The sequence below is a fragment of the Typopeltis vanoorti genome, chromosome 15, assembly GCF_054136105.1.
Source record: "Typopeltis vanoorti isolate ZY-2024b chromosome 15, IOZ_Tvanoo_1.0, whole genome shotgun sequence".
Classification (NCBI taxonomy): domain Eukaryota; kingdom Metazoa; phylum Arthropoda; class Arachnida; order Uropygi; family Thelyphonidae; genus Typopeltis; species Typopeltis vanoorti.
This window is the reverse complement of record NC_143563.1, coordinates 23,173,197-23,186,836: the sequence shown is the minus strand read 5'-3', so window position 1 is coordinate 23,186,836 and position 13,640 is coordinate 23,173,197. Positions and strand designations below refer to the sequence as shown.

General features: G+C 34.4%; 2 protein-coding genes across 6 annotated transcripts in view; one reads left to right on the top strand and one right to left on the bottom strand.

Annotated features, from left to right (window-relative positions):
- The window catches only part of Ns4 (Nucleostemin 4), a 186,507-nt gene extending 175,174 nt beyond the window's left edge, over positions 1–11,333 (bottom strand). For both annotated transcript variants that reach the window (XM_090404747.1, XM_090404748.1), the window contains exons 1-2: positions 11,229–11,333; positions 5,444–5,557 (exon numbers count right to left, since the gene is read on the bottom strand). In XM_090404747.1, the coding sequence (XP_090260873.1) occupies positions 5,444–5,552 (109 nt within the window). In that variant the 5' untranslated portion in view covers positions 5,553–5,557; positions 11,229–11,333. The remainder of the gene's footprint in view (positions 1–5,443; positions 5,558–11,228) is intronic.
- Positions 11,334–11,587: 254 nt separating this feature from the next.
- LOC150098495 (alpha-tubulin N-acetyltransferase 1-like) overlaps positions 11,588–13,640 on the top strand; it is a 139,970-nt gene continuing 137,917 nt past the window's right edge. For all 4 annotated transcript variants that reach the window (XM_090405129.1, XM_090405128.1, XM_090405130.1 and 1 more), the window contains exon 1: positions 11,588–11,986. In XM_090405129.1, coding sequence (XP_090261255.1) covers positions 11,841–11,986 — 146 coding nt within the window. In that variant the 5' untranslated portion in view covers positions 11,588–11,840. The remainder of the gene's footprint in view (positions 11,987–13,640) is intronic.

Below are 13,640 nucleotides of genomic sequence, written 5' to 3'. Positions count from 1 at the left end.
AATAACTTTTGATTACAGCTAGGCGGAGATACTATCAGTACCTCATGTTAGAGATTTAATGGAATATTTACAACACTAGGAAAGGATTAAAAACTAATTTTAATGCTTCCAATATTTTGTCTCAGTCACTGAGACATGTTCAGGGATTACAATTACTTCTTGTAACACACATACACAAACAACACAATACTAAATGAAACACGTAGGCAACTCTAAAGTCCTATCTAGGAAGTGCACCTTCTATGGGCATTTGTAGGCAGCCTAGGATATAAAGTAGGACTCTGACAATTATTGTTTCCCAAATTTTGGAAAGTTTTATGCATCCGTATTTATTTAAGTTAGCCGCTGAATTTACTATGGTAGTTTTCTTCCAGGAGATCCTGTGAGTTGTATCCAATACATGGTCTGCAAGGCCAGATTGATCATAGTCATGATTGCAGATGAACGAGTTGTGTTCTTCTAAATGGACAGTCACTGATCTGCCTGTTTGTCCAAAGTAAGCCAACTTGCAGGAACAAGGTACTTTATAGGTACTATAAACTCCAGGTTGAGAGAGAGAGAGAGAGAGGAGGGAATTGATCTTTGGTTGAACGGATAATGGTAGCAAGTTTCTGATAGGGCTTAAAAGCTATGAAGAGATTGTACTTTTTTAAAGACCTGGCTATTTTTTTCTGATGTGCCACGGATGTAGGGGATGGTGATGGCCTTTATGAAATCCTTCTGAAGTGATGGCCAAGGAATGGGAGAGGAACTGACTTTTTTTTAATTCTGTAATCACTGTTGAGTTCAGTTGAAAGAGAGATTCCACTGGAACAAAGATTATAGGCCCTATTGTTGAGAGGGGTGGTGATGGTGGGAAAGTTTGTGAATGTATCTGCCTTCACATTTGCCTGTGTGAGTAGGTTTTCTATATACACTAGTGGCCAAAATTGTGGAAATCTTTTGGAAAAAGAGTATTTCTGAGGTTTCATGGCTCATAACACCACTTTTTTTTTTTTTGGACTAATACCATAAAATTATATATCAATGAAAAGATAATTTAATCAAGAATGTAATGCAATAACTTTTATGAAGGATTTTTTATTAGAACAGCAGTTATAAAGAAGAAAAGTGAAACACAGAAAAAATGAGATATAAAAATTCTCACAATGTGAGTTAATACTTAGTTTGGTAATCTTTAGTGTTAATTACGGCCTTACAACACCTTCCCATGGAGTAAGCCAAGTTTTTTAGTTCTGCAGCTGTTATAATGTGAAACCAAGATTGAATTATTGCTTCTATTAATTGGGTTTTATTGGTGGGTTGCTTCTGACTAACAAGTTTCTTTAGTCGGCTCCATAGATTTTAGATTGGGTTAAGGTCTGGGCTATTCCAGCAGTGGTATATGATTATCCTGAAACCACTTTTTGCACACAGCAGCAACATGACATGGAGCTGAAACCTGTTGAAATATAAATGCTTCATTATCTTGGAAAAGATCGCGTGCAGAAGGCTTCAGTTTGGGCTCAAGTATTTCATTTATGCATTTTTTGGGTATTTATATTCCAATTAATCACGCAAATTCTGCCCACATCTTTTGATGTCATACAACCCCAGATCATAATACTAAGTGGGTGTTTCACGGTAGGTGTAATGCAATCAGGATGCAAATCTTCTCTGATTCTTCTCCTTATGTATTTTATATTATCACTACCAAACAGGGAGATTTTGGTCTCATCACTCCAAATAACACTGTTCCATTCTTCCGCTGTCCAGTTAACATGGGTTTTAGCCCAGTTTAATCTTTTCAACCTTTGTTTGAGAGATAAAAATGGCTTTTTTCATGGAATTCTAGCATTTAGACCAAATTCCTGCAGTCTGCGCCGAACAGTCCTTACACTCAACTTCACATTGTATTGCGCCATTTCATCTTGTATACACCCAGATGATTTTGTTCTATCATGTAGGCACAGTCTCTCAATTCTTCTCTCATCACTTGCTGTTGTGTACCTTTTCCTGCCTTTACCAGTCTGGTTTTGTAGTGACTGAGTCTCCTTATACCTCTTCAAAAATTTAGAAATGCCAACTTTGGTTAAGTTTCCACCAATTTTTCTTCTAATTTCTTCATAACTGTAGCCTTATTCACTTAACAGTACTATTTTACATTGCTTTCTGGGTGACCAGTCAACTCTTTGCACCATTTCTTTAATTTTATTACGTTTTACAAGCTCACTAAATGAAAGAACACAAAAAAAAAAAAAAAACCAGCTTGATAGCAATCACATAACACACTGGCAAATGTCCTCCTCTTGCCAAAACAAGATGAAACCTGATTGGCTCTCTAAACACTCATGCTCATTGGCTACATTCAAATGAAGGAAAGCTACTTCATATCAACCTAAGCAAGTTGTGCTTCTTTTTTCTGGTAATTTGTGGAATACAGATAATTGAACAAACTTTGTTGCGTTACATTCTTAATTAAATTATCTTTCCATTAGTATATAATTTTATGGTATTATACCAAAAAAAAGTGGTGTTATGAAGCATCAAACCTCAAAAATACACTTTTTCCAAAAGGTTTCCACAATTTTGGGCAGTGAAAGAAAAGGTTATCATTAGGAAGGCATATTACTAAGATATCTAGGAAGAGGGTAAACTATTCTTATTTTCCTTTTCCGTCATAAACTGGATTCTTGGATGTAGACTATTGAGGTGACTGAGGAATGAGTCTAATGTGTCTGGGCCATGAGACCAAATAGAGAACACATCATCTCCGTATCTTAGCCAGGTTATTTGAAAGGGACTGAGTCTATAGTAGATTTTTTCAACATTTTTTTCCATGTAAAAATTGGCAAGAGGGATGAGAGGGGCAGGGAGAACCATAGCAGTTCTCTCCATCTGTTTGTAAATTTTGTTCTTACAAGAAAAATAATCAGAATTGATGGCAAGGGAAAAAAGATTTAAGATATCAGAAGGAAAATACCGGTACTGTCAGTACAGAAGACCTTGGTATCTAAATTATTGAAAATTTTTCTATCTTTCTCATGAAAGATCAGAGGCAGCATGTACTACACTATTTTATAATAGCCTATATATCTTTTTATCTATGGAGGAATTGGAAGAGAAGAATGATGCTAGTTCAGTTCTGTTATTATATAATGGTGACAACTGCAGGATGGCGGTTGTCATCATTATATAATAATGTCATCATTATATAATATTAAACTGGATTTGTTGAAATTTTTTGAACTTATTTACAAACTTTAGCATAGACAGTTTCTTACAACAAACTCAGCTTAATTTGTACGGAGGTTTTTCTGTCTGTGCAAGTTTTTGTTTGTTTTAGTAAAGAATGAAGTTTGCAAAGTACAAATAAAGTTCACTTTTTATCTTGAGCCACTTCTCACATGCTAAATTTTTGTACTGGTCTGCTTTGGCATATTTTAGAAAACTCAATAAAGAGCTAATTTTGAATAAAATGGACAAGAGATAAAATCTTCATGCCAGCCAAGAATATTTCAGTAACTTAATCAGAACAAGCAGAATAAACAATAACATTTTGGATAAAACAATTTCATATTTATATTTCTGAATTATCCATTTTAAATGAAACTTGAATTATGTTGATAGTTTTGTTAAACATTCCAAAATGAATTACAAAAATTCATTTGGCAAATGCTAATAGGCATTCATTTTAAACATTTTATAATCATGAAATTGTCTAAATTCTCAGGGGGGTGGGGAAAGCACTTTTGAAATTAACTATCATGTTTGTTAAAATCATCCTATAAACAGAATAATATAGATGCTAATTATTTTACCTATGCAAGTATACTTGAGAAACGGTTGAGAAGAATTGTGGAAGAAAAGCTTGGTGAAGAACAAGCTGGATTCAGGCCAAATAGAGGCTGTCAGGATCAGATCTTCACTTTACGACAAATAGTCGAGAAAGCATGGGAATATAACAAAGATCTGTATTTAAGTTTTGTCGATTTGGAAAAGGCATATGACAAGGTGCCAAGAGAGAAGCTATTCAATACGCTGCAGTTATATGGTGTCAATGGGGCATTATATCAAGCAATACTTAGTCTTTATTTGAGTTGTGAGTCAGCAGTTAGAATTGAAGGAAGTACAGGAAGATGGTTTAATGTTAAATCTGGTGTGAGACAAGAATGTACATTATTCCCTCTGTTATTCATTATCTATATGGATCACATTATGAAGGAATGTGGTATTAAACCTGATATCAAAATTGGAGATGTTAATGTCAGCTCTTTGCTTTATGCGGATGATGTTATACTTCTAAATAAATCCGCTACAAGTCTGCAAGATTCTCTGACTAAATTGAATAGCTGTTGTAATAGATATGGTATGAAGGTCAGCAATAAAAAGACAAAGACAATGAAAATAGGCAGAATCATTGAAAATGTCAACTGTGTTGCGAATGGAGAACCTGTGGAACAAGTAAAACATTTCAGCTACTTAGGCACAATTTTTACTGAAGATGGTAAACTAAATATAGAAATAGACAACAGAATCAGCAAAGCTGGTATCGTGGGAAGTCAATTGAATAAATTCATATGGAATAAGAAAGAAATTAGTCGGAACACTAAATTAGCTGTATACAAGACTGTGTTCAAACCAATTTTAACTTATGGATCTGAGAGCTGGGTCAGAAGTAAAACACTTGACCAAAGACTAGAGACCGCAGATATGAGAGTCCTGAGAAAGATTAGAGGCGTGAACAGATGGCATCAATGGCAATATCATATTAAAAATGAGGATATTAGGAAAGAACTTGACATTGTCAGCATCCAGGAATGCGTTAGCAGAGCTAATCTCAGATGGTATGGTCACTTAAATAGAATGGGAGAGGAAAGATTAGCAAAACAAGTGTTCTCTGCCAGGTTTGCAGGAAAACGACCCAGAGGAAGACCAAGATATAGGTGGATTGATACGGTACAAAGTGCCTTAGATGATAGAAATATAAGATCTGATAATGTTGGAGTCTTGACAAGTAACAGACTGATTTGGAGGAAAATTGTAGATAGGAAGTTAGTAATGATGTAATTTTTTCATGTAGTACTGTCATATCCTGTACACCACCTGAGGGTACATGGCAGGAATTTGATGATGATGATGATGATAAAACAGGATAAACTTATTCTTTTACAAAAAAAAAAGTATAAAAAAAACCCACAGATCTTCTATTTAGTAATTTTAAATATCAACAAATCAGTTTCAAAAAATATAACTAAAAGAAAAAAAAAACACAGGAACAAACATGTTAGAATAAAATCAATACTGAAATAATGTTTAAATGGGATTTTGCTATTAGTAAACAACCATATAGTTAATCAGATAACTGAAATATTGAAATATTTGTCTGTAGTTCATTTATATACATTAAAATTAATTTTTTATTTCAAAATTAAATTAAAAAATTTTAATTCTTTATACCTACCTTCTGCATTATTAGATTCCAACTCTCCTCTCTTTCTTTCTTTCCTCTGCTGAAGCTGAATTTTTTTCTGCTTCGAACTGAATGGAATTTTCCTTCTACCATGAGGCATTTTGGCTTTATGAGAAAATAATTCATTTTATAGTATTTTATAAAGAGATAATTACTTGAAATAAACCAAGTAACTCAAGCAAACCAACTCAAGTAAACCAAAAATTATTCTGAAAACATTATGGCTAAATATATTAATATGCCAGTATGCATAGTCAAATGAACGAGTTGTGGGTCCAAATTCAAAATGTGGATGCTTGCAAATATGTTTGTTTTTAGAGTACAGTTTCTGGATTATTTAACCCATATTTTTACCCACAGCACTATATGCTAGAAGTTCTCAAATGTTCATGGATGACATTGCTATAAAAACAAGTTCAATATGGGCAATAACATTACAATACCACTATACATGGAACATGTAAATATTTTTATATGCTTTTATTTATTTATTTTTTTTATAAATCTCAAATGAGAGATTTGTTGATGAAGTAGGAAGTACTTTTTAGGTACTAGACAATTTATCACCCAGTGTGAGACTACCACCACCCAGAACCAAAATAGCATGAATGCATTATCTAGCCACAATCTACTCATGACACTAAATGGATGATAAGTTTCCAACCTTCTGTGAGTGGAATTTACATTATAAAAAAAAAAATACTCTCATGGGAGGGGAATAAGTTAATGGTAGTAGCATTTAATGTTTTCTTTTGTGTGTTTAATGGAATGAGAAGATGGTTAATTGGAATTACAGAAGACATCTATTGGCTGAGTGGTTAGCGTATCTGCTCTCCAGCCAAAAGGCTGCAGATTTGAATCCTGCCGTGGGCATGGATGCTTGTGATTTTCTGTAAAAATACTAGTAGTGAGTGGTAGATGGCGCTGGTGTAGATGATGATGGTAGTTGCGGTTCATTGTAGTTGGTGGACTGAGGGTGAAGATAGAGAACTGTAGAGTAGGTGGCCTCCCTCAATGAGTCTCTGGACTCCCTGGAGGTGTCACGTAACAATAATAATAATAATTGTTATGTCTGTTACTCGTAGAGTTCTTCAATTGGTCTGTTTTATTTGCTGAAAAACTTAGATTTCCAAAAGAAAAAAATCCTGTCACTCATATGAGACTTGGTAATTCATTTTCTGTTCAAAAGTCCTTATAAAGGTTCTTTGTGTCCTGGATAGAATTCAAACAGAAAAACATTTTGTCACATAATTCTTGAGCCTGCACTAGAGAAGCACTGGCTGAGAAGACAAATATGAAGCCTGAAAGGGTAAGAAATAGGTAACATTTAGAATGAACTTCATCATACAATAAAATGGTTTATTGACTTATATGCTTTCTGGATTGAGTCTTCCAGAAAGTCAGAAGTTCATTGCATAATTAACACTTTCATATTTATCAATTATGCAATGAACTTCTGACTTTCTAAAAATAATTTTTCTAACAAGTCTGAAATTTTTTCAGGAGGAAAGGAATCTACCTTCAAATAATCCATATATCACAGAACTATAAATTTTGTCCCAAAATTAGCTAGAAGTCATGAAAAAAATTGGACACCACTAAATAGTAATGAAAACAGAATCAATTAGAAATTGATAACCTAAACATAAATAACAAGAAATTAATAATGATTCTTTTTTTTTTTTTCTTTGTTCAACTCTTATGACCCACTAAATGCCCTATAAATAAAATAAATAAATAAAAATATTTTTGCACTTTCACCCAGGAATGGTTTGCTCCCACATGTCAGTGAATTGTTATAGGCTTACACTCTCGTGTTCTGGTTGATAAAAAGAAATGTTAAAAAGTTCTCTCTTTCACACCTACTCTCATAAATTCAACTCTGTGAATGCAAAACTTGTGTAGATACTGTTTATATAAAGCATTTCATAAGCATTTCTGATTTTAGCAGTTAGTTAATGAAGAGCCAAAAAAAAAGAATCCTATGAGTTCTTTTGATATGTAGCCAGCAAAAAAAAAAAAAAAAAGATTATGGAAGAATGACATTGATTGGAGAAAATGGTATAAGAACAACTGCTGCAGAGGATATAGTTGAGATATTTAATGATCTGTTCATAAAGGTCTTTCATTTTTTTGAATGTGACATCATGGAGAGTTTGAGAGCAGTTGATGATGAGGAGGAGAGACTGACTACAAATGAGCAAGAGGTATATGGGGAAAATGAGCAAACCTGATGCTAATAAGGGCTGTGGGACTTGATAATATATCTCCATGCATTTTGAAGGAATGTACCAGGGAGTTGGCATGTGCTTTGACATATTTGTTTAATATGATCCTGGTCTAGTTCCAAAGGAGTGGAAGGAAGGCAAGATTTTGCTACTTCATAAGGAAGGTGACAGAACTCAAGCACCAAATTATAGGCCTATCTGTGTGCCAGTTGTTGTTGTAGTTAAAGCGTTGGAGAGGTTGGTAAAAACCAGGATCCAGAATTGAGTTGACAACAGTTGTATTATCTTTGATGGATAGCATGGATTTGCTAAAGAGAGATCATGGTTTAGTAATCTACTTAATTATTACATTAAGGTGATGGCTTCATTGGACAGAGGAGAGGAATACACAGTAGTATACTTAGATTTTGCAAAGGCTTTTGATAGATTACCACGTGATAAGTTGATAGTCAAACTAGAGCAGATGGGGGTTGGATATTAGACTAGTGCATCGGATCAAAGATTGGCTATCTGACAGGTATCAGTGAGTAGTGTATGGGGAGAGCAATATCCTGAAAAAGGAAAGTCACTAGTGATGTGCCTCAGGGGTCTGTTTTAGGACCATTGCTGTTTAATCTGCATGTTAATGATTGGGGAAGATTTGGATAGTGATATTCAGTTCTGGAAAAACTTTTATTGGGATTATATTGATCAAGTGTATATAATAAACAACTAAGTTATACCAACTAGTTTCACCAACTAAGTCTGTTGGCATCTTCAGGGTACATAACTGATGTAAGGCACTAAAAAGTAAAAAAAAAAACTGTTACAAACTATAATCAACCTATTCCAATTATATTAAACAAAGAATAGAGCGCATACAATACATTCATAGAGCGTGGATGATCTCACTTGTAATATTAATATAATTAACGGCTATTTTAGCCTGTTTTTGTTTAGGAGTGTCCCTTATATTTAATACATTGGCTAACATAACTCAAAAGGGGTATATATATATATAATTTAGGACATTACGGGCACGTGTAGAAGGCAATTATGGCATAATAAAAAATGTTGAAAAATTATGTACATACCTTGATTTTGGTTTAAAGATGCCTTCTAAATCCAAGCTCTTGTGGACGGGGGGGGAGAAAGAACATGGGGATGTACTTGGGACACGGGAAATAAGTTTGGGAACCCGGGTTACTATTAATAATATATATATAAATATATATACATATTATTTTGTTGTGGGGAGAGGGGGGGTAAAGGAAGGGGAAGGGTATCGTTATGTGGAAACTGGGGCAAGGGTTTACGGGGTGTCCACAAAGTTCCGACGATGGTCAGACGATGACCGAAACGGTCCACACCCCATAAACCCTTGCCCCAGTTTCCACATAAGGATACCCTTCCCCTTCCTTTTCCCCCCCTCTCCCCACAACAAAATAATATGTATATATATTTATATATATATTATTAATAGTAACCCGGGTTCCCAAACTTATTTCCCGTGTCCCAAGTACATCCCCATGTTCTTTCCCTCTCTTTCCCCCCCCTTCCACAAGAGCTTGGATTTAGAAGGCATCTTTAAACCAAAATCAAGGTATGTACATAATTTTTCAACATTTTTTATTATGCCATAATTGCCTTCTACACTCGCCCGTAATGTCCTAAATTATATATATATATATATATCCCTTTTGAGTTATGTTAGCCAATGTATTAAATATAAGGGACACTCCTAAACAAAAACAGGCTAAAATAGCCGTTAATTATATTAATAGTGTTTTAGAGGAGTAGCATGGGAATTTCCCAGAATTTATACTTGATCTCACTTGTTATTATTTAGGAACGTTCTATAGTTGGCACTATAATTCAGTTCTGGCGAGTTGAAGGATATGATAAGGGTCTTCCAGATCACGGGCAAGATTAGTCCTTGGTTCCTGTTAAGGTTTTGTGTACAGCGGGCAACTGTTGTGGCCTCCTTAAAAATTTGGGAGCGGAAGTCCTCCTCCATGTAAGGAATTGTGCTTCTATCCCACTCTATGGTATGGTTCGTCCTTGAGAAACGAAAAGCTAAACCCGATTTTTCTTCTCTGTTATTATTGACGTCACCTATATGTTCTTTTTGCCTAATTTCAAGGCTCCTTGAAGTTTGGCCGATGTAATTCAACCCGCACGAGCATGGTATGGTATAAACTCCAGCATATTCTCCATCCTTTCTCCAAATATGCTGGAGTTTATAACATACCATGCTCGTGCGAGTTGAATTACATCGGCCAAACTTCAAGGAGCCTTGAAATTAGACAAAAAGAACATATAGGTGATGTCAATAATAACAGAGAAGAAAAATCGGGTTTAGCTTTTTATTTCTCAAGAACGAACCATACCGTAGAGTGGGATAGAAGCACAATTCCTTACATGGAGGAGGACTTCTGCTCCCGAATTTTTAAGGAGGCCACAACAGTTGCCCGCTGTACACAAAACCTTAACAGGAACCAAGGACTAATTTTGTCCGTGATCTGGAGGACCCTTATCAGATCCTTCAACTCGCCAGAACTGAATTATAGTGCCAACTATAGAACGTTCCTAAATAACAACAAGTGAGATCATCCACGCTCTATGAATGTATTGTACGCGCTCTGTCCTTTGTTTAATATAATTGGAATCAGTTGATTATAGTTTGTAACAGTTTTTTACTTTTTAGTGCCTTACATCAGTTATGTACCCTGAAGATGCCAACAGACTTAGTTGGTGAAACTAGTTGGTATAACTTAGTTGTTTATTATATACACTTGATCAATATAATCCCAATAAAAGTTTTTCCAGAGCTTTTTGGTCAAGAAAATTAAACATTTTTTAACAGTGATATTCAGTTGTTTGCATATGATGCAAAGTTATGAAGAACTATGAGTAGGGCAGATGCTATGGCCTTACAAGACTTGAATAGGCTAATATTAATGTACGCGTGCTGAGCCCACACGCCATCTGATGAACTTTAGTTTGAAACATTGCATGTGGCAGAGCGATATAAAAAATAATTCATAGCCATTTCTTTACGTCTTACTTCTGTTATCTTGAAAAAAAAAATTCTTCTCTGGCAACAAACATATCCCCCTCCCCCACCATTAATGGGTCACTTGTGACTAAATAAGTTCAATTCATATTCTAATAACGTTGGCAACGACTAATACCTCATGTACTGTACTGTGAGAATTTTTCCAAATAAATCTTATACATATTCAGCACAGAACTACACACAGAGCAGCTGCTTATACAAGTACTCCGATGTCAGAATGCATAATTTAATATATAAATAAATGTAATATTATTCGCATGTATTATATTGATAAATAAATCATATATCAGAACTCTCCGGTGCTTAGAATAACGTTTCGTGAGTTATTATTATTATTCGTGACACCTCCAAGGAGTCCGAAGACTCATCACGGGAGGACACCTACTATTTTTATTCAGAACAATGACTATGATTATGCTTTCCTGAATTACTCAACAACTATACAACTCTAAATTTAGTAGAATGGTTATATATGATTCATCCCGAATACCTCAAATAGTTCGCATGAAAGTCTTAGCTACTCTACACTCGTAATCGAATTTTAAATGTCTTATCCAAAGAAATCACCTACTGAGCACTCATTGGTTGAAAGAAAGTGACTATAAAAAAACTTAACAAAATGTTTTCTGCACATAACAGAAATTCTAATTAAATATATCATATTCAAAACAAATTAAATATGAAATATATTTTAAATGGGACAGCTCTTAAAATGGTTGGTTTTAATAAATTAAACTTATCTCTCTTCTTCTTCTTTTTTTTTTTTTTAATTGAAGCCCAGAATAGTCTGATGCCGTGCCGAAATGAAAATAAAAGCCACCAGGTTTTGGATAAGTGGGTAGTGCGTGAACATGTTAAATGGTTTGCGCGAAATAACTTATGAGTTATTTACAAAATGAATTAAAAATTTCAAAATAAAAATAATGTGACTCTAGGTGAATTCATTATTTCAGTTCTGATTGGTAATAAATATTTCTCAAAATTTCTAATTCAGATCATAGTTTTGTATTCAGTAGCAATGTGATTGACATCATTGCTGCATCTGAAAATGGCAAAACTCCCTGTGAAACGCGTTCACTAAATTATATTATGTAAGGGCACTATGGAATTTTCATTCAACATTAACAATCTTTTTAGTTCTGTGATATCAGTTATAGACAATCGCCTTCATCCATACGATGTAAATACCGAAAACATAAAAATCCCAGATACTAGCAATTCACTTTACAGAGTTTCTAAACGCTTCAGGTAAGCTCTTTAAAATTCTTAATGTACTTGCTACAAAATTTATTTTATTTTATTTTATTATTTTTTTTTTTTTAAAAAGTAATTCTTTGATAATTTCTCTGATATGAGAAATTCCCAGAAAAAGAGACCGTAAGTCTCTTTTTCTGGGAATCCAAAAAAATCTACTCCACAAAAGGTGTGTGTGCGTGCGTACTTACTAGAACATAAAATATGTGCAAAACAAAAAGAAATTACTTGTTTATTTATACTTAATGGTTTACTAATAAAGCATCAGTTTATATAACCTTTAGTTACTGATTACGTAATTGGATCTAATGACCTTTTTAAGATTAATAAAGCCATAATGATTAAATTATTATTTGTGCAATTCTACTGAAGTTGGCCTTTGAGGGAGAAGTTTTCATATCAAATTACTACATGAATTTAAATAGTATAAGAGGAGATTATGAATCTCATTATGAAAGGGCTATTTTGCTTGCAACATTCTTGTCATAAGGATTTTTAAGTTTATTCACACTCCTAGCATTCAAAAACTATTATTTAGTCACTGAATTTCCCTACTTCTCCCTGTCATTATTATTATTATTCGTGACACCTCCAAGGAGTCCGAAGACTCATCACAGGAGGACACCTACTGTACAACTCTCAGTCTCTACCACCAATCACCCACATCAACGCCATCCACTGCCCATGACCACCACAGCTAGTATTTTTTTGTCTGTAAATTGCGCATGGTGACAATTTACCTGATGGTGAGTGATGGAGTAAAATGTCTAAAAAGGACAATTTTTAAATAGTTAATGAATTATCAATATTGCAATATTTCCTCAGTTATACCCTTGTGTTTTATTATTATTATAACGTTGTCTCCATAGAGTCAAAAGACTCATCACAGGAGACCCTACATTTACACACACTAACCATTATTCACACAATACCTATCATACTTCTCCTTAAATTCATTCAAAGACGAAGCATTCACAACCACCTCTGGCAACACATTCCACCCATTCACAACCCTCCAAGCAAAAAATCTAGTCCTAACACCCTTGTTGACCACACTCTTACACAATCTGCAGGGATGGCCACTCATTCTCTCCCTTCTTGCACTGGTCTTAAAAAGTCATCAGTATCAATCCTATAAAACTCCTTTAATAATTTATATGCCTCTATCATATCTCCTCTCCTAAGTCTATCAACTAGTTTTTGGAGTCCATAGATCTTCAATCTGCCCTCATAGGAAACATCTCACAAACCTGCGACAATCTTTGTAACTCGCCTCTGAATCCTCTCCACCATTTCTTCATCACCAAGAAATCCAGCTGACCAGATCAATGCACAAGTATCTCTTAAACAACAATTAACCTCATGTTGCAACTTAACTATCAACTTATCATGTGGTACCTTATCAAAATCCAAAAAATGGCAGTATATGCCTTTTCTTCAATGGCTTTTGTCACTTTATTATAAAAGGCAGACAAATTACTGAAACAGGAGGGGCCCTTTAACAAATTCATGTTCACTTTCACAGATCAAAGTTGGGTAGGGCGACAGTGAATGCAGAAGATGTCAAAATCTTGCAGGATGACTTGGATAGATTGGAGTTCTGGGCTAAGGAGAATGGATGTCAATTTAATGTAACAAAATGTAAGGT